General features: G+C 33.3%; 1 protein-coding gene across 1 annotated transcript in view; it reads left to right on the plus strand.

Moving 5' to 3' along the window:
* Window positions 1-24,764, plus strand: part of LOC128982767 (wolframin) — a 166,899-nt gene that overhangs the window by 101,887 nt on the left and 40,248 nt on the right. The window contains exons 9-10 of the mRNA XM_054401727.1: window positions 7,846-7,996; window positions 8,511-8,678. Of these exons, the coding sequence (XP_054257702.1) occupies window positions 7,846-7,996; window positions 8,511-8,678 (319 nt within the window). The remainder of the gene's footprint in view (window positions 1-7,845; window positions 7,997-8,510; window positions 8,679-24,764) is intronic.

The raw sequence follows: 24,764 nt of genomic DNA on the forward strand, positions 1-24,764 counted from the left end.
TTAGTACTATTACTGATAGAAACCAATGAGAAATTACTAATAAACTGCAATAAAACACGGTCCACAGATTTTGTTTATGAAGAGTTTTTATTGTTAATAATATTTATTGTATACTCCATATTATTTCATTGACCAATCTGATCAAATTTGTACATTATTTAAACTTTTAAAAATTTATTATGATTAATTAAATGCGTAAAATGTATAAACTCAAGTTATGTTGCATTTATAAAAATGTAGTTTGTAGTGATGGTCAAAACCAGAAATTTCAAATCTCGAAACCGAAACCGAAACTTAAAATTCGAATCCCGATTCTCGAATCTCAAAACCTAAACGCGAAACTTCTTTAGTTACCTGGTCTAGGTTGCTAAATATACAGGTAATGATAATATTTTCATTTTGCGATCAAAACTGAAAGAGATTGACTCCTTATCCAGATATAATAACATAAATTATTATGTGACTGATAACCTTCGAACCCAAAACAAAATCATTTTTTACAAACAACTAAAATTAAAATAAATGAAACTCCTGACACTAACATATACATAAATAAATATTAGATTAGTTAGAACTTAGAGGTCAATATTTCTTTGTGTTTATTTAATATGAAACTGAATTAACTGTTTTTCCTGTATTTGAGATGCCTTTTGCAGTTCAGATTTCAATTTACAGTACTTGTTTCATTAGTGTTAATGGTGATCTGTTTGCTCCATTGCTACCAGCTTGTGTATACACATTGTTATAAACAAAACAATACTAGAATGACACAAAAATGTCAGCAGTTTCAAAAATGAAAGTGTCAACATTTTCAATTTCGAAACTTTTGAATCTCGAAACTGGCCGATCGAATCTCGAAACCGAAACTTTCCCAAAGTTTTGATGGTTTTGAGATTTGAGATTCGGTTTTGACACATCACTAGTAGTTTGTTTGATTCATAAATGCTGTATAATTAGTTTTCCTTGTACTTGCTTTAAGTCAGCAGTTATTGATTTGTCATCCAATGTATAGCTAGATAACTCAGCTGTTTGAATATACATTGTTGAGTAATTTGTTGTTTTCATTTTGTGTTTCCAAGTCAATTAAGAGTTTTTCAACATTGACTACAATATGGAACCTTTTACCAATCAAGAGTACGCTGATATACACTTTGTAACTGTTCAGGCAATGCGGCGGAAAGCCGTCGTGACTATAGTAGACGTTTTCCTAACAGACGATTACCTGAGGCAATTACTTTTATTCGTGTTCATCGATGTTTGACAAAAAAGGGAATCTTTTCTAGCAAATTTACATTGACTGTTAATAAAACAATAGATATAAAACATGCTAACTTTTATAAATTTTTTAAGTAATAACATTTTTTTTATCTTTCTTTTTTTAAACTTTTAATAACAATAATGGAGTTACTGTACCTACTAAACATTTTGATTTTAAATACTGTTATTTTAGGGGTATTAAACTAGGGTGTATAGGGGTTTTGTTAGGGTTTTATTACATCAATCAAGACTAGTTTTATTATAGATAATAATGACCATTAATATTGAAATATTAGCGAATTTCCCATATAGGGAATAAGCTATTACCGTAGTACTCAAGGTAAGACCTGGACGCGGGACCGATTTTTTTCGTTTTGAGGTCCCTAGAGGCCAAAAACACCATCCGTTCAAATTCATATATTTATATATGAAAAATAGAATAATAGGGCTACTATATATAAAAAAAGATTAAACATAAATAAACTTAGTACCCAAGTAAAATTATGTATTAAAATATTTACTGACTATATTTTTGGCTCTTAGGCCATTTTCAAAGTAAACAAAAATCAAAATAAAATATGTAAATAAATAAATAACATATGATACTAAGTTTATTGATGTTTAATCTTTATTTATATATTTATATATATATATATATATATATATATATATATATATATATATATATATATATATATATATATGTGTGTGTGTCCGTTATCACGATAACTCGAGCAAAAATGATCCGATTTTGATGAAATTTGGTACAAACGTGTAAACCTACGTTTATTCGAACGAGTTCGCGATCCAGCATGATCGGACCATGGGAACGGGGGTTTACAGGGGGTTTTATGGGGTAAAAATAGGTGTTTCCCATTTTTGATCCAAAAAACATAAAATTTAGCAATTTCATTCCAAACCATTTGGTAGAGCTTAAAAAACAAATAATTTAGTATATTGAAGCGTTATTATGGGCCTAATGGTTACAGAAAAAATTCCAAAATATTGTAAATTTAGAATTCCCATGTTATTCTTATGGAGAATAAGTAAACTGTTGTAGTTTGCTTGTTTATGAACATATTTTTATCAAATTTGGAAAATGTTTTTATTTCTTACTAACTATTAACATTTTACAAAAAAAAAAAAAAAAACAGTTTTACCCTCCCTGATGCAGCAAACCTAAGTACTTGTTAAACTTATTCTATTTAAATCGGGAATAAATGTTATATTTTTAAGTAGACATTTCAGTGTAAATAAAATCAGTCAAATGGAAATTCCCTTAGTCTGCAAATTTGCTGTGGCGGGAGGATTTTATGTATTGTTTTATTTATTTTCATTACAACTGGAATTTTAAACTATTCAATTGCAACAATTAATTTATGAATAATTATATTAATTAAAAATAAATTTACCGAAAAATAATTTCAACTACTTGTATTGTTATTGAATTTGTATAAGCAATTTTAGAAAAAATGACATCTGTAAATTCTTTAGTAAGAACGCTGCTAAAGCTAAATCTGTAGACCCTGTTTTATTGCAGTTTATTAGTAATTTCTCATGGTTTCTATCAATAATAGTATTGAATAGAATATCATTTGAAAGATTATTAAATGGCCAAGTTTTTCATGCATTTGAACACTGCATAGATGTAGGTTTATGTATTGAAGTGGGGTCGTAAAAGTTTACGTAATTAATTACTGTAATGTAATTTTTACTTTATTTTGGATATGAAGCGGACTATGTAACGGTATAATTGTTGCATGAAACCTTTGATTTATAGCAAATTTAATATTCTTTCCAATGATTTTAACTATAACTCTCTAAAGTAATTGGTTTTGTTTTTATTGAAAAAATTGTGGGGCAAAGTCTAATAAAAAAAGAAAACACAAACCTCCCTATTACAGCCAAACGGTACAAAATCAGACATAGCTTTAAAGGTACTTTTTTGTTCCTTTTAGTGAGTAGAACCTACTGGCGAAGTTAACACGCTCAGTAGAAACTCACCCTGTATATGACTATTTCTATTCTGAAATTTAATTTATTCTTCTGAAATTCAATTGATGTTTTCTGAAATAAAAGTTGCTAGTCTGGAATGCAAATGATACTTTCTGAAATAAAAATGAAAATTCTGAAATACAATTAACGCTTTCAGAAATAATCTTGACACTTTCTGAAAAAAAATTATAAAATGTGTAGCTTGTTATTCATGAAGTAACCTGGGAGAGTATATCCTGTGTTTTTTCCTGAAAAACCAATAGGGATAGAATAATTTTTTCAAATTGAATTGTATGCCTTTTAAGCTTATTTAAATAGAAGGAACAATCTTGAGTTTTCTTTTTAAGATTTGGGTAAAAAAACCTGAATACATACGGATTTTTTAGGGTACATTTTTATATTTAATTTCTACTTTCAATAAGCATAGGGTCCATACCACCAAAAATTCTCAAATTGCACTGAAATACATAATATATATTACTTACTTAATAATCTATAATATTAAAACGAAACAGTGTTGTTTTATTTCACGATTCTGAATCAACCACTCAACAGATTTTCATGATTTTTGTGTTGAAAGAAAGATAATTTTGAGAACTAGGGAATGTCGAAGCCATAATTTTAGTTTAGGGTCCCAGTTTTTTAGAAATTAAGTTTTAATTTTTAAAAAGTCTAGCAGCCGACGCTAAGATTCTAAACTAGCTTTTGGCATAAAATAATTTGCTTAACATAACAGCTGTAAACATTCAGCTTTTGTGTCACAAATTTAGCATTTGGATAAAAATGTAAAGACATACTTAGGGTTGATTTCTTTATACTATGTGTAATGATAATCATTATTACGTTCAATTCTTCTGTAAGAGGATGACAGATTAATTAAATATACATAGTAAAATACTACGATGTTCAAATTATTTTTTAAAGCAATCTTTGTAATCTTCGATTTGTTTTAGAGAAATATAATTTGTTTTAACTAACAACTGGTTAAATATTAACTATAGAACTATGAGGTTATTTTATTTACTCTTATTTTGTCATTGATTTTAGGAAATAAGTAAGATTAGTAGAACACAGTTTAAAATACTATAGACCAAAATTAATTAAACCACAGTACAAATCGAGGCTCTGTACACGAGTCTTAATAAAAAAGGATAAATGCAAATTATTTTACTGCTCCACTTTTCAAGGAAAGAATAGAAAAATAACAATGTTTACATGTTTTAAATTCTTCATTGTAGCTTTTTGTTTACAATTCATGTTTGTCTGCTTTAACTTTGTTTGGATTAGGCCCGGAAATATTGATGTCATAAAAAAAAGATCAAGAATAATCAGGAATCACGATTTTAAATTACCACCACAACCTCAGCCGGGTTTTATACAAAGATAAACAGATGATGACATAGATTGAACACAACGTCAACATTGACCTAGGATACTGCAATAATTAGACAAACCATCCTTTTATGAAATCGTGTTCAGTTGTGGTTACGTTTGGGGGTGCCTATATCAGCGCCCCCAAACGTGAAAATATAACTTTTATCTAACTATGAATTATTATTCAACTATGAATATATTGTAGTTTAAATTAACTAATATGGGAAATTATGATGTACATTTATTCAATGAGGGTGGGTAATTATCAAGGATAGAACTGATAATGGTATGGATAATAAACATTGACAATTACGTTATTAGCTTTACTATAGTTCGGCCGCTTAGAAAACGACCTGCGCGCTAATGCTAAACCAATGCTGGAGGAGGTCGTTTTCTAAGCGGCCGACCTATAGCGTGTTTACTTTTTATATTCCTGCTACATGTGACCAAATGAATGTTCAAATGAATGTTATTTGAACCAAACAGCTGTTTCAAAACAAACTGTTATTGTTTTTACTTTTCTTTGTTTACACTTATTTATTTAGCAATTAATGCAGTGAAATTTATAAAAAGGATAGGTGTGACGATTAGTTTTGATTTTAGGACACCAGAGTTAAATTATGTGTACTGTGAATTTTATTGGATAGTATCGTTTTATTTTAGGTCGTTTCTATTCAGACCTACTGGAAATTGTGTATAGTAGTTGTGTTGTGGGGATAATAACAACTATGGAAGAGGCAGGTATGCTATGGAAGGTGGTATCGTTGACTAGGTCTACACAACTATACACTTCTCAATTGACTGTTACTCTCTCTACTGTAGGCTACTTATAATCAGTGTGCGTCTGTGCAAATCGTCTGCCAATCTCACCTTAACGCTTTTCACATCGTAAAAACTGCAGAATTGCTGTTTTATTGTAAAATTATTGGATTTGAAATGCATACCTATCGTATAGGCCTATGATGGAATAAAACATATTTTGTCACACAACATATGTTTACAAGATGATTTTTCACATTAAAACTGCAAGAAACTTTGTCTTTATATGTGTAAACTAGCTGATCTGAATTGTACACGGTTTTAACTGACTACTGAATTCCCGTACGTAGGACTGGCTAACACCTCGTCTATAATATTAAAACGAAACAGGGTTTTTTTATTTCACGATTCTGAATCAACCACTCGACGGATTTTCATGATTTTTTTGTTGAAAGAAAGATAATTTTGAGAACTAGGGAATGTCGAAGCCATAATTTTAGTTTAGGGTCCCAGTTATTTAGAAATTAAGTTTTAATTTTTGAAAAGTCTAGCAGCCGACGCTAAGATTCTAAACAAGCTTTTGGTGTAATAGTTTGTTTAACATAACAGCTGTAAACATTCAGCGTTTGTAACACAAATTCAGCATTTGGATAAAATTTAAAGACATACTAAGGGTTTACTTATTTATACTATGTGTAATGCTAATCATTGATACGTTAAATCCTTCGATAAGAGGATAACAGATTATTTAAATATACATAGGTAAAATACTAGGATGTTCAAAGGATTTTTTAAATAAATCTTTGCAATCTTCGGTTTGTTTTAGTGCAACATATTTTTCTTTTAACTAACAGCTGGTTAAATATAAAAATGCTCTGTAGAACTATGAGGTTATTTTATTTACTCTGATTTGTCATTGATTTTTAGGAAATAAGTAAGATTAGTAGATCACCGAGAAAAGTAACACCATCGATGTATACAAGTCGAGGCTCTGTACACGAGTCTTAAAAAAAGGATATGCAAATTATTATACTGCTAAACTTTTTTAGGAAAGGGTAGGAAAATCGATTTTTTACACGTTTTAATTGATCTAGGTTTGTTTACAATCAATGCTTTTGAATGATTAAACTTTGTTTGGATTAGGCCCGGAAATATTGATGTCATAAAGAAGGAGATAAAGAATCCTCAGGAATACAATTTTAAATTACCACCACAACCCAGACGGGTTTTATCCAAAGATATACAGATATGAATTAAATAGATTGAGCACAACGTCATCATTGACCTAGGATACTGCAATTAGCCTAACCATCCTTTTATGAAATCTAAAAAGTTGTTTGGCGTATGGCGTGTGTTTAGTTGTGGTTACGTTTGGAGGCGCTGAATATTTTATAGTTTAAATAAATGAATATGGGAATTACGGTGTACATTGATTCAATGAGGGTGGTTTAATTATTAAGAATATTAGAACTGATAACGGAATGGTCAATGGATAATAAACATAGACAATTAATTACGTCACTAGCTTTACTAGCGTGTTTTACGTTTTAAATTAATTGACCAGTTCTTTTGTTCAAATGAATATTATTTTATTTTTGACTCAGCTGTTTACCAAAACAAACTATATGTTGTTGTTTTTACTTTTCTTTGTTTACACTTATTTATTTAGCAATTGATACAGTGAAATTGATATAAAGGATATGTGTGGACGATTCGTTTAATGATGTCAGGACACCAGCGTTATAATTTTGTGTACTGTGAATTTTATTGGAAGTTTTTGTTTTATTTTAGGGAGTTTCTATTCAGACCTACTGGAAATTGTGTATAGTATGAGTAATTGTATTGTGTTGATATTGATTATGGAAGAGGCAGGTATGCGATGGAATTGTAAGGTGATATCGTTGATTAGGCCTATACACTTTCTCAATTGATAATTACTCTTTCTACTGTAGGCTGCTATAAAATTTGTCTTTATACGTGTAAGGTAGCTGTTCTGAATTATACACAGTTTTAACTGACTATTCCCGTACGTAGGACGGGCTAAAACCTCGTAATAATAATAATAAAATGCCTTTATTTAAAGCGGTCTTCAGTCAAAACTGGTTTTCAAGACAACTCAAGTCACAAACAATACATTTTATACAATAATTACAAACGGTACAAAAAGTAGGTGAAACTAAACTAGTTTTAATCTGGTCTTAAAAGAATTACATGACAGACTTTTCATATTTCTTGGGAGAGTATTGTATTCCTGGGGTCCAAAGTATGAGAACCCCTTTTTACCTGTCTCACGCCGCACTCTCGGCATTTCAAGCAAGCCGTCCTGCCTAGTACAGCGTTTCCTAACTGATGTTCGAGGGACAAGTTTCCTTTTCAAATAGGGAGGCAAATTAGAAGACAGTGTCCTGTGAACAATCATTTCTTCACTTGTGTTGTTGCATGTTTTTATCTGGTGTGTAGTTGACAGGTCGAAGGTCCCCGGACTGGCTGGGTCTGTTCTCGTTCGCTGTGCATGTCTTGGCCAAGTACCCTTATGAGACGGATGCTGTTGTCAGCCAGGGCTGGAGGTTCTTAGATGTGCATGTTCCTACTTTTGCTTCTTATGTGGTTGGTGAGTTGGAGAAATTTCACTTACCGATGTGCAACCCAATCATATTCCAACTATTGACAAATAGATAGTTGACAATCTGATATAATAAACTTGAATTTTTGAGCTTAAGAAAATTATAGTGTTGGCTGCAGTTGTGGCTAATTATTATTTCTGCTGTACTGTACCGACAAATAGTTAAACATTAACAACCTTTTGATTAAGTTTAAAGTAGTACAGTAATGGATATTACTCTACCGAAAGCTACCATATTCACCCAAACATAAAAATCCACTGACTAAAGAATTCAATTCGGCAAATAACTCTGATATTGAAGGCTCATCTAATTTAATGGTTTTTGTTGCTATTTATCCCTACACTTTATGAGAACAAGGACACATTATTTGAAATAACACAAATACAGTAATAACATGTAATCTTATTTAATTAAAAACTCATTATTTAGTGTCTATCTACTTAAACAAATTTCTTTCACTTTATCTGTTTAACCTATAATAGTATTTGTATTTTTTGTAAGGTAATGGAGTTGAGTTTTGCCTTAACTTCCGAGCTCTGTTTTACCTGGTGATCCCCGCAGTTCTTGTCAAGATGGCCGCCAGAGATAACTGGCGAGGGTGTTACACCGCACTGGTCCCTCACTGCCTCGCACTCTCCTGGTGGCAAATTGCTCTCACTGCATCTGAAGGTATTAGGGGTGCAAAATTGTGTTTTGTAGAATATACATTATAAAAATATTTTGAGCTAGCTAATACTAGATAATTTAATACTGTACTGTTAAGTCAGGTATTAGTCTTTCAAGTAGGGATGGACGAGATTGGATTTTTAGTTCTAGACGAGAAGGGACGGGATTTTTTATTTCTCAAAAAATTTTGAGATGAGATCGAGACGGGATTTTATTTCTCATACATAACGGGAAATGCACGTTCCACATTTTAACCTGATTTTGTAACATTTTTAAATACCTACTGATTTATGACGGACTGGTTAAATGCAAAAATAATAATAATAGACAAAAATATTTAAAATCTTTTATCAAAAAACATTATTAGAAAACATCAGTATAAAAAAAATCAAGTATTAATAAGGCCTGACTTATTAAAAATAACTCTTCGGCATAAAAAACATGGAGATATCAGTTAGTATATAGTTCAACTTTGAAAAATACTAGAGATGGACGAGATTGGATATTTAGTTCGAGACGAGACAAAATTTTTTATTTATCATAAAATTTCGAGACGAGATCAAGACGGGATTTTCCTTCTCATACATAATGGGAAATGCATGTTCGACATTAATACCTGATTTTGTAACATTGTTAGATGACTGTTTGGATACAAAAATAATAATAATAGGAAGAATATTTCAAATCTTTTATTAAAAAACATCAGCTTAAAAAAATGTATATTTACTACGCCTAACTTATTAAAAATGCTTACGATTAGGAAACATGGTGATATCAGTTAGGATAGAGTTAAACTTATCCTAAAATAAAATAAATCATAAAATAAAAGCAATACTAATTTGTATAAAATAGTTACTTGTTTTGGCTTTGTTTATAGTACTTAGTAAAACATGCCTCACACTGCTTACACTTAACAAAACTTCTCAAATGAAAAAATAATTGAAGTAATATTTTCATGTAAAGAATTAATTAAATAAGAACGCATTCGAAAAGTAAACACAACTACAACGCGCTCCTGTATTGCGGGTATTGCATTGGCTTTCAGCAGGCGTTTTCGTGTGGGAGGGGAGATTATACCAACAAACTATTTCAGGAATTCCATTTTGGGACGGATGAAAGATGAGGAAGAAACAAAAAGTGGTCACGTGTGCAAATGTAGTGGGCGAGACAATAAGGCTGAGTATTGTCGCGTCGTTGTTCCTTGTTTGTTTACTTTTTCAGATTCCCTATCAAACGCCCCTATCTGCTATCTCTCTCTCTCTCCCCCCTCTCTCTCTAACGATGTACTGATTAAACAGATTGTGGTTGACGACTTTTCTACTTATAAGTTTCACTGCGGTTATTTTAGTTCAATCAATCCCATAACCTTTCTATCGTTTATCAAAATAATTAATTAATCTGTTTTGTATTTTATTTCCTTTAAACCAACCCCTATTTACCATCTGTATTTTATGGAATAAAATGTTTGTTTAGGTATAAAGTTTGACTGGCCACACAATTTTGTACCTATTTTATTTTGTATAAATAAAATAGGTTATTTATCACAGTTACTTTGATGATTATATATATATAATGAATGCTTTTTATTATCAAAATAAGTAATGAATTATTAATTGTTGATAATACATGGGTCATTGAATACCATAATGTCATGTAGTTTCCTATTTGTAACTTGCAAATAATAATAATTGATTTTTAATTCTGGAAAATGAAAAATAGTGAACGCATTCATAAACCTGTTGTCAAAACAGCAATGCGGTGTAAGGGTTTATTGTTTCAGAGGCTAGGGTGTTTCGAGGACAAAGTGTTGGGCCTCCTGGCTTAGGTCGGAGGGGGAGGAAACTGGTTTTGGCTATTTATTGATTAGTTCACCGACCCTTCTAGACAACAAAAAACTGAGTGACAGTGTTAAATCATCGTGTTCTGTATTTCATTTCTCGTTTACTTTGTGTGTTATTCTATTAATTTTAGTGATTTGGGCTATTCCCTCCTGGTCCCTTGCAAATTGTATTATCAATGCTAAATAATTGTGGTCAATTCAAATTATATTTTTTATTATTCAAATCTCCTACACAAAAAGACAAAAGTCAAACCAGGCAAGGAAAAAACCTGCTATTGTAATCCCCTTACCCAGCCATATGGGAAGTGGTCTAGTCTAGATATAGCTCAAAGGTCTCACCCTTCCCTTCCCCCCCCCCCAACCCCCTACTCAATGTTGCTATTCCGCTCATTTCGAGGTCATTGCACAACCCCTCCATCTCTTCTATTGTTTTGCCTTTATAGTGTTTCTATTCTGACTTTTATAAACATAAATTTATTGCTTATGTAACAGTTCAGTAGTGGAATTTTCTATTGTGAAACAGTAGGCCTACTTTAAAACAAAATCACTACCGATCATGTCATTCTATTCTGTGTCAAGTCAGTAGTGTATAACACTACCAGTCAGTCCGGCGACTGCTTTGAGTTGACCTATTCTGTTGTGACAGCTATAAAAATAGGTTAGGACAACTACCTCTTGCTTTTTTCTATATTTGTAATATTTGTAAAAAAATCATAATTGTAAAATTCAATATTTGTTAAAATGTAACTTATGTTTACATAAAATTATGGATAATTTGTATTACTGTAGATTCTACAGTAATACAAATTATCCATAATTTTATGTAAACATAAGTTACATTTTAACAAATATTGATTTTTTACAATTTTTAACCAAACTGGCGGAGTTCAAAGATAAGCTCGAGTTTCAAGGCCTACTCTACTCGAACTCGAAATCTCGATTACTCGCCCGTTTTGTGTTAATAGTATAAACAAATCAGATCCATTAAAACCAGATCCAGCCCAAGATACGATTTTTTGTGGATCCGATCGGGCGTCGGTTCTAGCTCAGATCCGGCGGATCCGGTAGTCCGATATCCGGATCCAACCATCACTAATAAAACCCAAACTAATTGAAAGGCAAAATATCAATAATTCTTTTAGCCTGTATCTAATTTGTTTGCCTAAGAATTCTACAATGTTATGTTATGTGATTTCTCTTGTACTGTCAAATATTTCATCAGCTGTTTAATTTACAGTAGACTCCCTCTAGTTCGGCCACCTCGGGACCGGACTACGAAACGGCCGGACTAACCGGATGTAGTGCATTTTACATACCGGTAATCAAAATACAAATAAATAGTATTGCGCAATCGTGATATGGCAAGTCATTAACCTTGGTTCAGTAATAAAAACTGTAACATTTAAAATCACGCTTACTCAAGCAAAACAAAAATTACACAACACTGTACGTACAGCAATAAATCACGTAAAGAACAGAGCAATAGAAAGTCTAGTACTGCTACTGCTACCGTAGTCAGCATAGGCTACTACTACATGTTGTTTCAGAACATAAGAATGTCAATAAAAACATTAGATAACTCATAAAACAGCATAAAATCATAGTACTTAGTCTTAAAGATAATAACGACAGTCGTGAAATAGGATAAAGATAACAATGGATGACGTAAAACACCGCTTATTCTTTCTTCTTTGTTCTTCTATTCTTTCTTTGGTTTCTCTTCATCCACACATTCAACAAGTTGCCATGGTTACTAATCACCCAATCACAAACTGATGTGAGGTAGCATGCGCACAGCAGACATCAGTTATGTAAAGAGCAGGTGATTGTCAGTGCAAGCAGATAGCTTGTCTTGACCTTGAAGCTAACGATGGCTATTTCTTTGTTTTGCTTTAATTTATTTTTGTCAAATAAACAGTGGTGTTTCAAAAACAATAATGGGGGAACCCACCGCATAAAAAAATGGTCCGAAATATCTAATTATAAACTGCATTTCAACATATTAGACTGAAGAAAAACTATTTATAAAATGTTCTTGGTATTTTTGAGGTTATGTAACATAGTTTTACATAGGTAATATGCAACAATTCACCCATAGAAGAACCCGTCAACTAAACTGACATGAATTGTTTACTTCTATGGCCGGAAACTAAACATTCAAGTTGAATCCTGTCGAAGGTCATTCGCCCGTGACGATGTGACTTGTCCGCCTTAGACCGCGCCGGACCATCCGGCATCCAACCAAAGCCGAACTAGAGGGAGTCTACTGTAAGACTGTTTTGTTTATGTATGTAATGTTTACAGTTTTGTGTTAATTCTCTAGTTTAAAATGTAGCAGATTTTTAAGTTGAATAAAACCATATAAATTTGGTTTCTAAACATATCTTTTCATAACAATTTATTCAACTTAAACTTTTAATTATAGTATTACAAGTTCTATTCTATCTTTTCTATTCAAGTTTATTCCAAGAAATCTAAATGGATAAATACTTCAAGCCTGAGCGCCTATCTTTGGACCCTAATGACCCCCATTCTGATCGTTAGTGGAAACATTGGAAAACCACTTTCGAGAATTTCATGGAAGAAATATGTGCTGCAGAAGATGATCAACTAAAACTTCTAACTAATTTTGTGGACTACAAGATACATGAAATAATCTCAGAGGTAGATTCTTATACCGAAGCTATATCTATTCTTGACAAACTTTTTATAAAGCCTACTAATGAGGTATATTCTCGTCATCAACTGGCCACTAGAAGACAGGAATCTGGAGAAAATATTGATCAGTATCTTCGAAAACTCAAAGAACTTAGTAAAGCATGCAACTTTAAATCTGTCACTACTAATGAAAATCGTAATGAGTACATAAGAGACGCTTTCATTTGAGGATTAATATCACAGTCCATTCGACAAAGACTTCTTGAAAATCTAACTTTGACTCTTGAAGAAGCTTATAATCAAGCCATTACCTTGGAATCAGCTGAAAAGACAGCAGTTTCATATATTTCAAGCCCTTGTAACTATAGGTATATCTCAGCCAACTCCTAAAAATGTTGATGTTACTAATGCCAATGTTTCTCAGGCAGCTTCTGATCCGTATTCACACCAATTATCCTCGTTAAGAAGAGAAAAATGTTTCTTGTGTGGACGGTCACGACACTCTCGAGTCAAATGTCCTGCCAAAGACTCAGTTCGTAATATTTGTGACAAGAAGGGCCATTGGGCAATAGTTTGCAATTTTTGCAACCAAAATCCCGGTAGGACATTTAAGGGTAAAACCTCCACTTATAAATTTATTATATAAAAACATTATTATAAAAACTAGTGATGGTCAAAACCAGAAATTTTGAATCTCGAAACCGAAACCGAAACTTAAAAAAATCGAATCCCGATTCTCGAATCTCAAAACCTAAACGCGAAACTTATTTAGTTACCTGGTCTAGGTTGCTAAATATACAGGTAATGATAATATTTTCATTTTGCGATCAAAACTGAAAGAGATTGACTCCTTATCCAGATATAATAACATTAATTATTATGTGACTGATAACCTTCGAACCCAAAACAAAATCATTTTTTACAAACAACTAAAATTAAAATAAATAAAACTCCTGACACTAACATATACATAAATAAATATTAGATTAGTTAGAACATTTAGAGGTCAATATTTCTTTGTGTTTATTTAATATGAAACTGAATTAACTGTTGTTCCTGTATTTGAGATGCCTTTTGCAGTTCAGATTACAATTTACAGTACTTGTTTCATTAGTGTTAATGGTGATCTGTTTGCTCCATTGCTACCAGCTTGTGTATAAACAGTGTTATAAACAAAACAATACTAACGAATGACACAAAAATGTCAGCAGTTTCAAAAATGAAAGTGTCAACATTTTCAATTTCGAAACTTTTGAATCTCGAAACTGGCCGATCGAATCTCGAAACCAAAACTTTCCTAAAGTTTTAATGGTTTTGAGATTTTGAGATTCGGTTTTGACACATCACTAATAAAAACATTTATAATTATTATTATTAATATTATTTTAACCTTTTAATAATATTATTCATTATTATTATTATTAAAACAACTCAAAGTGAAAAGAAAAAAATAAACTCAATGTCTTCCTCTCTCGTTGCTGCTTCACAAAAATGTCTTTTAAAAGCTACAGTGTCACTGATGTTAAATGACAAACCAGTAGATGCACTCATTTATACTGGGAGTTCCGACAGTTTTATATCCGAAGCTACTGTGAAAAGTTTCAATATTTCTAAATACCCAACAAAGCATGAAATATCGATGGCATCAACAAGCCATGTTTCATCAACTCTTGGCCACTGTATTGTTGACATGGTGTGCGATGGCCACGAATACCCACAGACAAAGCTGCTCGTCTTAACTGATTTATGTGCCAATGTTGAAATTGGACATGTCATCCTTCGGCAACATTCTGCTGTGGAGCTGAATTTGGATGGCAAACGCCCACCCTTCAATGTTTGCAATCTACTTAGGGCTAAAGTATCACCACCACCACTGTTTGATAATTTTTACTAATGACATCAAGCATGTAGCCATCAACTCCCGCCGCTACTCTTCTGAAGATGATAGCAAGTTCATAAAAAGTGAAATAAGTAGGCTTATATCAGTAGGAATAATTGAACCGAGTAAGTCACCTTGGAGAGCCCAAGTGATTGTGGTCAACAATGGGCACAAGAGACGTCTGTGTATTGACTTCTCTCAAACCATCAGGAAATTCACACAGCTTGATGCCTACCCTCTACCTCACATTGAATCATTTGTCTCTAAGCTTGCTCAATATAAAGTGTTCAGTACAATCGATCTGAAGGAGGCATATCACCAAATACCTATTCGGAATGAAGATAAACCATTCACTGCATTTGAAGCTAATGGGAGACTTTACCAATACACTCGAATTCCTTTCGGCGTGTTTTCAAACATACATAAACAAAACAGCTGAAGAAATATAGAGTCTTTGAAAACTTAATGTATGTATGAATGGTGTGGCGTGTTTTCAAAGAACTATTGACTAGATTATAGAAACTGAAAATCTACTAGACACGTTTGCTTATCTGGACGATGTAACTATTTGTGGTCGTAGCCAAGCAGAACACGATCGAAACCTACAGAGATTCATGGAAGCAACTAAAAAGTATAATCTTACCCTGAACAAAGAAAAATCTAAGTTTTCGTTGACCAGCATTCCAGTTCTGGGGTGTATTGTAGAAAACATGTTCATGCGTCCTGATCCTGACCGCTTGCAATCACTCTTGAATTTCCCCGTTCCAACTGATAATGCAAGCCTTAAAAGAGCTCTTGGCATGTTGTCCTATTACGCAAAGTAGATTCTTAATTTCTCTGAGAAGGTTCATTGTCTTACTACAGTCAAATCTTTCCCAGTAGGCAGTAAAGAAATATTGGCTTTTAAGACATTAAAAGAAGAAATAGCGAACTCAAGTATGTCTGCAGTTGAAGAGAATATTTTATTTACTGTGGAAACAGATGCATCTGAATCAGCTATAGCCGCTACCCTTTCACAAGCTGGAAGGCCAAAATGTTTTTTTTTTTCAAGAACCCTTACTAAGAGTGAACAACATCTACCTGCTGTGGGAAAAGAGGCCCTCGCAATATTCGATTCAATATAGAAATGGAGGCATTTCCTGATAGGAAGACGGTTTAAATTAATTACAGACCAAAAATCTGTGTCCTATATGTTCAATCAGGAACACCCTGGAAAGGTTAAGAACAACAAGATTTTAAAGTGGCGATTGGAACTAGCACCTTTCTCTTACGACATAGTGTACCGTTCTAGCAAGGAAAATGTAAAATGTTTGTGCTTTTGGTCTGTATCAAATTCACTACATTTATTACCATATGTTACAAATAACAAGATTGTTTACTTTCTGTTGCCAGTTAGATTTTACATGATTAAAGTCAAGTTTTGTTTGACTAAGTTGTACTTTTTAATTGTATAAGTGAATATACATCATTGCGCTTCAATCATCTCAGATAATACTTGGAAACAGATAGGATAACCCGACCTTTTGTTAAGTAAGCAGAATTTTACTTAATTTACGGGTCATTATGTTAAACTTCTTGGTGAAGTGGATGTAGAAGTTGCTTTCGCAAACGTTAAAACCAAACTCAGAGCTTTTGTCGCTTCGGGTGTCAAACAGAATATTTCGGGAAGAGATTGGATTTTACCTTTATTTCTCCACAAAATATCACTTTCCAATTTGCAAAGGATATGTTCAGAACCGTATAAACAAACCTTTAAAGTAGAAAATACGGATCAACAACTTGCCAAACTTGTAGATGAGTTTTCTGACGTTTTTCAACCCAATGAAAATAAATATTCAAAGACAACAGCTCATTTGTACTTAAAAGAAAGCACTACACCAGTGTTTAAAAAGGCAAGGCCTGTTCCTTTAGCTTTAAGGGACAAGGTTAAAGAAGAACTTGATCGGTTAAAAAGAAATGGTATCCTTAAAGAAATAGACCATTCAGATTAGGCTGCACCATGCGTGATCGTTAGAAAACCGAATGGAGCTATTAGAATATGCGCATATTTTTCATAATAAAGCATTAAAGGTGCAGCAGTTTCCATTACCAACTCAAGATGATTTATTGACCAAGATAGGTTCTGGACAGACATTTACTACCCTTGACCTCTCTGATGCTTACCTTTCTATTCCCATGGACACAGAATCTAAAAAACTCCTTGTTATTAAGACTATTTTTGGTCTTATGCGATACAATCGACTGTGTTTTGGCGTAGCTCCTGCTACACCAATTTAAAAAAAAGATGCATTCTATGCTTTCTGGATTAGATGGAGTCGCTTTCCTACTGGATGATGTCATTATAACAGGAAGAAATGACACTGAACATCTAAACACGTTAAAAGAGGTTTTGAAACGCATTGAGGACAATGGTTTTTGTTTAAACAGAGCTAAGTGTCACTTCAAGAAGGAAAAAGTCAACTATTTGGGTCTGTGTATTTCCAAAGATGGAATTTCAACAAATCAAGACAAGATAAAGCCCATAGTAGATATGCCTGAACCCCAAAACATCAAACAGTTGGAATCGTTTATAGAAATGGGAAACTTTTACTCAAAGTTTATCCCAAACTTCTCTGAGATCTGAGCACCATTAAACAAACTGAGACAGAAAGTGTTCAATGGACATGTACAGAACAATGCTCTCAGTCAATTAACTGTATTAAAGATGCTTTAGTTTCCACTCCGGGAATGTTGCTGGAAGTCAACAGTGCCGGAAGATCAAATAATTTATACCTGTGCCGCTAGGTCAAAAACTACAATGTTTGCAGTGTCTGTAGATCAAAAGTACCAGTAAGTCAAATAATACAGTCCGAGCTAAAAACGTGGTCCATGTTAAAGCAATTGACACATTGGGAATTTGATATAATGCAACAGCAGTTTTAATAGACTCAGTAATTGTTAGTAATGTAAACACTGGAACGGAAGTACCGAACAAGCCTATTGTGAACCCCCTAAATGACTGGTTCTATGTAACGCCTCAAACTATCATCAAAATAATTAGACAGTTTAAGAACTCGACTAGTCAAGACATCTATGGTATAAACATTATTGTTCTGAAACATGTTGCCGATATTATCGCTGAACCCCTCGCAAAAGTGCTCAATGTCTGCATGACCCATGGGGTTTTTCCCGATGCATTGAAAGTCTCTAAAACCGTACCTATCTTTAAGAAGGGTAACCCTGAAGATATGGGAAGTTACCGGCCTATCTCTATAGTGCCTATGTTCGCAAAAGTTTATGAAACCATATTAAAGAATCAACTTGTTAAGCACTTTGAATCAAACTGTCTGTTTAGCGACTCTCAATATGGTTTTAGGAGTGGTAGAACCACCACTACTGCAGTTCTTAAGCTTGTCACTAAAATAGTCGATGCCTTTGAAGAGGGAAATACAGTTGCACTGACTCTAGCCGATTTAAGTAAAGCTTTTGATTGCGTTCCCCACAATAAACTGCTAGACAAGTTGTATTTGTATGGTGTTAGGGGGCCAGCACTGCATGCCTTTGAATCCTATCTCTCAAATCGAACACAGATAATGGCTGTAAGAGGGGCAAACTCACAACCACTGCCAGTTAAACATGGCGTGCCCCAGGGATCTGTGTTGGGCCCTGTGCTTTTTTTGGTGATGGTGAACGACCTCGGGCAGCTTGGTAACGTCTTGCTTTTTGCAGACGATACGACCATCTTTGCAGAAGGAAGTACTCCTGAGGAGGCCAGGGTCAAAACTGAACAGTCTTTTGAGATTACTAAGAACTGGTTCAAAGTAAACAAGCTCTGCCTAAATGAAGGTAAAACCCAACACATGACCTGTAGTCTGTCTCGAAATCTTATCCCTGGCAACCTGCCTGAGGTTAAATTATTGGGCTTCACTATCGACCCCAAACTCACCTGGGAAAATCATACGACAAAAGTTTGCACTAGGCTTGCGAGGACATTACATCTCCTCAGGAGGCTCAAACCCATGCTGACAAAGCAGTATTTGTTGACTGTTTACTTTGCTTCGTTCCACAGCCATCTCAGCTATGGGTTGGAAGTTTGGGGCCATGCAGCTGGTTGTAAGGATGTACTTCTGATACAAAAGAAGGCGGTTAGAGTCATTTCATTTGCTGACTACGACGAACATTGTAGACCCCTTTTCAGAAACCTTAACATCCAAACAGTATATAATCAGTACATCCTTATCACCCTAAATGACTTAAAGACCAACATTGCCAGTTATGCATTGAGAGAAGACCTACATGTCCACAATACAAGGTCAAAATCCAACCTTGATATCCCTTACTGCAGACTGAATAAAAAAAAGAACAGTTTCCATATGTTGGCTGTTAGGATGTTCAACCGATTGCCCCAATACTTGAAAAACCTTCGAGCCCAGGATTTTAAAAATCAGCTGAGAGAGTGGCTACTGGCAAGGCCCATGTACTCCCTGGACGAATTTTTTAAATATGCGTCTAACCTGCCGCCTAAACTGCAAAATGTAAATTTGTAAATATGTATATATATATAAATTGTAAATAGTTTGACTCTGTCTATCCAGCAAGAGCTGGTCATGGACGTCGAGGGAGGTAATTCAGATAATTCAGGTAATATAACGAAATACGGTAAAATACAAGTTCAGTTTCGCTGAGTCAACAGTGCCGGAAGATCAAAAGCAATTAAAAGTGAACGTCGATTCAGTGTAAAGTAGACCTCCTGCAACGCTTACTACACCAACAAAACTCGCTTTTAGTTACTTCGTGTTTTGTCATAATTAGAATAGAGCTAAAATTATCATATTTGGTACATAGCTTATCTATTAATGCTTCTTGCCAACTGTTTGGTCAACACTGTAAATAGGTATAGTTTATGTAATGAAAAGCCTTTTGTCAAAATTTGTGGCATAAAATACACGCAAGGGTGATCTGAAAATTTCTGGTTATTATATACGTTTGTAAAAGGAGCTCCATTTAATTGTAGAACTATTTTATGAGTTATAATGTAGTCTACATATAAACTGCGTAAATGTATTACGCCTCGGAAGGGTTGAAACCTGTCCAAACTATCATATATATTATTAAAACGTAAATGGGGGTTTTTCACGATTCTGAATCAACCAGTCGATGGATTTTTAATTAGTTTTGTGTTGAAAGAAAGACAATTTTGAGAACTAGGGAATTTCAAAGCCATAATTTAAAATTAGTGTCCCAGTTTTTTTATAAATTAAGTTTTAGTTTTTAAAAAGTCTAGCAGCCGATGCTAACCTTCTCCAATAGTCAATGCTTCTAGCTAGCTTTTAGTACAATATAATTTGCTTAACATAACAGCTGTAACATTCAGCATTTGTGACACAAATTCAGCATTTGGAAGAAAATTCAAATACATACTTATGGTTGACTTATTTATACTATGTGTAATGCTGACCATTGATACATTTAATTCTTCGGTACGAGGATGGCAGATTAATTAAATATGCATAGTAAAATACAGTAGTAGGATGTTCAAATTATTTTTTAAAGTATTCTTTGTAATCATCGATTTGTTTTATTCCAATATAATTTGTATTAACTAACAGCTGGTTGAATGTGCTATGTATACTTATAAAAGGCAAAGCCCTCACTGACACACTCACTCTCACTCACTCATCATCAATAATTCTCCCACTTCCCATTTACCTAGGAGGCTGAAATTCGATATGATTCTTTATGACATGTAAGTATTTTGTTTGCACATTGCGTCGGATTATAGGTGTATTTGGTTACTTTTGTATTTTGTTTATTTGTTTAGTTATGTACCGCTTGTACTGGTACTTTGAACCAAGAATTTTTTTTTCAAAAACCTGTACCGATATCGAATGTGTAAAATTTTTCACTAAATTAATTGTACTGGATGTGATTCCAAAACACGTCACTTATTGTAAATAGCTTATAACTTAAAGATACAAGTAAAAGTTTGTAAGAAGAACACATTTCTAAACAGATCAGCATTTGTTTTCAGACGAAATGTTGTCTCGTAACATTATTGGTAATTGGTGTGACGTTTGCAGTAAAGAATTTTAAGAAAATGTGTCCAATATCATACAAAACAGTGTTTTGGATAGTTTTGTATAAAAATCTGTCATTAAGTATTAACTGGTGACGAAAAAATTAGGCCTAAATTACCACCACTTTTAAGAATTCAGGAAAATAGTTTTATCAACGGCTGAACCTTAGAGTTCCTCTTTTGCGATTAACACGTAAAACCCAAAACAATATTTTGGTTGAAAATTGTAGGTCAATCACAAACTCGCAACTACACAAAAGTGAATTGACCCGAGTGACCCGACATCCCAATAACTGGCCAGTTTGAAAGGAAACTCCAAGAGATTGCAAATGAAGTCCATTAGGACTAGGAGAAACATGCAAGGAGATTAACGGGACATCGCTGTATTCTATTCCCTCATTTCCTTTACCTTTCCAAGTATACTGAATGTTTATGGGTTTGCTTGGATTAAACAATAGGTGGAATACTTTGTACAAGATGCCTTCGACTAAATTTGACAACAGGCGTTTCTTTAATCTTTCTCAGTAAATAGCTAGTCAAGGGTTGTTCCTGAATTAACAAAAAGGTATATTGTGTTATTGTTCTAATACATACGAGAGAAATTCGCCCATATTCACGGTCATAAATCGGAGGCTATGAAATCTACACGAAGTTGAAGCTATTGTTTGGAAATACAGTATTCAAGTGCATTTTGATTAAATAAATGTATGCTTGAATAATAATTTACAATTATTATTTGAGTTTACTCCGTGACTAATAAAATAACCCGACAAAAACACTTCAATGTTCTAAATATGTTCTGTTGTCGCTACGCTCTACAAAAGTGCATTTAAACAAAGTGACAAATTTATGGTGAGATACAAAGAGAACGAGTCGATCTCATAGCTTAGTCAGCCTCCGTTTGCCTCCCTCTCGGCTCACAACCCGATTTGTCCCCAAGTTTCCATGTCCCTAAGATTCCTTGTCCCCATCTTTCCGGACACCGTAGGGCCCTGCTGGCGAGTGCACGTGCGTTGGTGAAAGGGACGCTAATCGCCTACCTTACGGAGAGAGTTGAGTTCTGTTGACTATGGTGATAGTGCTCGCTCGTCCTGAAGATGGCTGACTGTTATGTGGCCGAAACGTCGGTAGTTTCTGTACATAGTGTACATAACCAAAAGATGCGGTCGAACCCCGAAGACCAAGACTGTATATATATATATATAAGTGACGACCATGGAAGCCTATCCATGAAGATACCTTACGGACTATAATTGGATCATGTCATTATTACAGCCTTGAGCTTTGTTGTATTCATCTTTGCTTTAAAGCAAACAATAACTATAAGGGAATAAAATTCATCAATGGCTCACTAGCTTTATTATCTTTATTTTTTATACAAAAATCACTAGTATTGTGCTTTGCTTTAGATTTAGACCCTATGTATGCAAAAACACTATCTTAACAAAACTCTTTATTATTTATAATTATTTGGTTTAATAATTCAATAGATGCACAGTGAGGGCTAAGTGCGAGCTTTCCGGTAAAAACACATTTAAATATAGAATCACGTAAACTAATGCCTACATTAAGTATTGTTACTAGCCTAAATAACCGATTGTCAAAATATATTTGTTTGTCAAAATAAATGTTGTTAAAATTCAAATATAATATTTTCAAACCCTGTACCATATTAATGCTGATTAATAAAGGTTATAACAACAATGATCGATAATGTAGCCAAAAGGTCGATAAAAATTAGTATGTTTAGCGCGACTATTATCCGAGAATACAGATTTTTTATTAAGGAACTGATTGTTATAACCCTATTGATATTCATGTAAAAATGTATATATTAGTATGTGAGGAATCCGATTTTGACATTTTCAAACTTCCGATAATGCACCGTTTAGGCTGTAGACAGAGAAATGTGGACAAACTAAACAATTTATTTAAACAAATCTTTTTGTGTTGAAATTTAAATATAATAGTCTCAAACCCTACACCATATTATGCTGATTCATAATGGTTATTACAACTATGATCAATAATGTAGCCATAAGGTCAATAAAAATAAGTATGTTGAGCGCGACCATTTTTCCAATATACTGTTTTTATTGAGGAATTGATTCCCAAACCCCATTGATCCGTATGTCAAAATGTATGTTTTAGTATGTGAGGAATCTGATTTTGGCATTTTCAAACTTTCGAAAATGTACCGTTTAGGCTGTAGGCGGAAAAATACGGACAAACTAAACTATTTACTAACAAAACTTTTTTTGTGTTGAAATTTGTAGACAATGGTCTCAAACCCTCCGTCAAACAATGCTGATTAATAATAGTTATTACAACTATGATCGATAATAAAGCCATAAGGTCGATAAAAGTTAGTATGTTGAGCGTGACTATTTTTACAAAATACTGTTTTTATTAAGGAATTCATTCCCAAACCTCATTGATCCGTATGTCAAAATGTATGTTTTAGTATGTGAGGAATCCGATTTTGGCATTTTCAAACTTTCGAAAATGTACCGTTTAGGCTGTAGACGGAAAAATGCGGACAAACTAAACTATTTATTAACGAAAATTTTTTTGTCTTGAAATTTAAAGACAATGGTCTCAAACTCTACACCGAATAATGCTAATTCATAATGGTTATTATATCTATGATCGATAATGTAGCCATGTTGCTTTGAAATGGCGACCATACAAATGTATGCATTTTAAGCCAAGTTTGAATGGAGATGAGTGTGGGATGAGTGGAGCGATCTTGTTGTCCTGTTTGTGACTAAGGCCGACATAATCCTTAGACACAGCTGTTAATTAATAGTGCATGCAGTCAATTAATAGCAACAGAGGTCAAGTTTGGTATCAAATTAAAGGTTTTATTCATAAAAATACATTACCGCAAACCCAAACTCAAACGATGATTATGATAAAAACGTTAATGATGTCGCTAAACGTATCGTTTGAAATTTAACAGCTGAAAATAAGTGAAATAGAAAAGGTTTTGGTTAAATCCATCAAATTGTAATTGGACACTAGTAAGTACTAGTGCACTTGTTGCTACCTCCCCCCTTCGGTTTCATGTATTCCTCTCAATCAGTTCAAACCTAGGAGGATTAAACATTAATGTTAATTAATGTTAAATCCTCCTAGATTCAAACCTGAAACACCCAGATCAAAACTCGCCTGTCGTTATTTTAACATCGCCTTATTTTTTTACTATATTTTTCAAAAAAGAAAGATTATATTGATTTACTTTGGATTTTAAAAATGTGAACGTTTTATTTTTTTAAGATTTATGGTGATACGTTAATATTGTGGTGTAGTAAAGTATATTATATTGTAGTTAAGTGTTACATTTTTAAATTTTAGCGTGAATCAAGATGAATCTTTTTTTATAACATTGGTTCCCTCCTACCTTAACATACATACCTAGTTTCATAAACATCGGTTGGAAAAGTGTAAAGATAAATATTTGTATGTAAAAAATAAAAAATGGTGGATATCTGGTTAATGAAACGATTTTGGAAAAATGTTATCCTTGATTTTCTGTTTATTTTGACCCAAGGAATTACTAGGTAAAGTATCTCCCCGCTTATTTTTAACACCCTTTTTATGATGTATTCTTATAAGTGAAAAATGTAAGCTGGTAATACAGAAAGATGTTTTATA

The sequence above is a fragment of the Macrosteles quadrilineatus genome, unplaced genomic scaffold, assembly GCF_028750875.1.
Source record: "Macrosteles quadrilineatus isolate MER2022 unplaced genomic scaffold, UCM_ALF_1.0 Scaffold_1__1_contigs__length_201487025, whole genome shotgun sequence".
Classification (NCBI taxonomy): Eukaryota; Metazoa; Arthropoda; class Insecta; order Hemiptera; family Cicadellidae; genus Macrosteles; species Macrosteles quadrilineatus.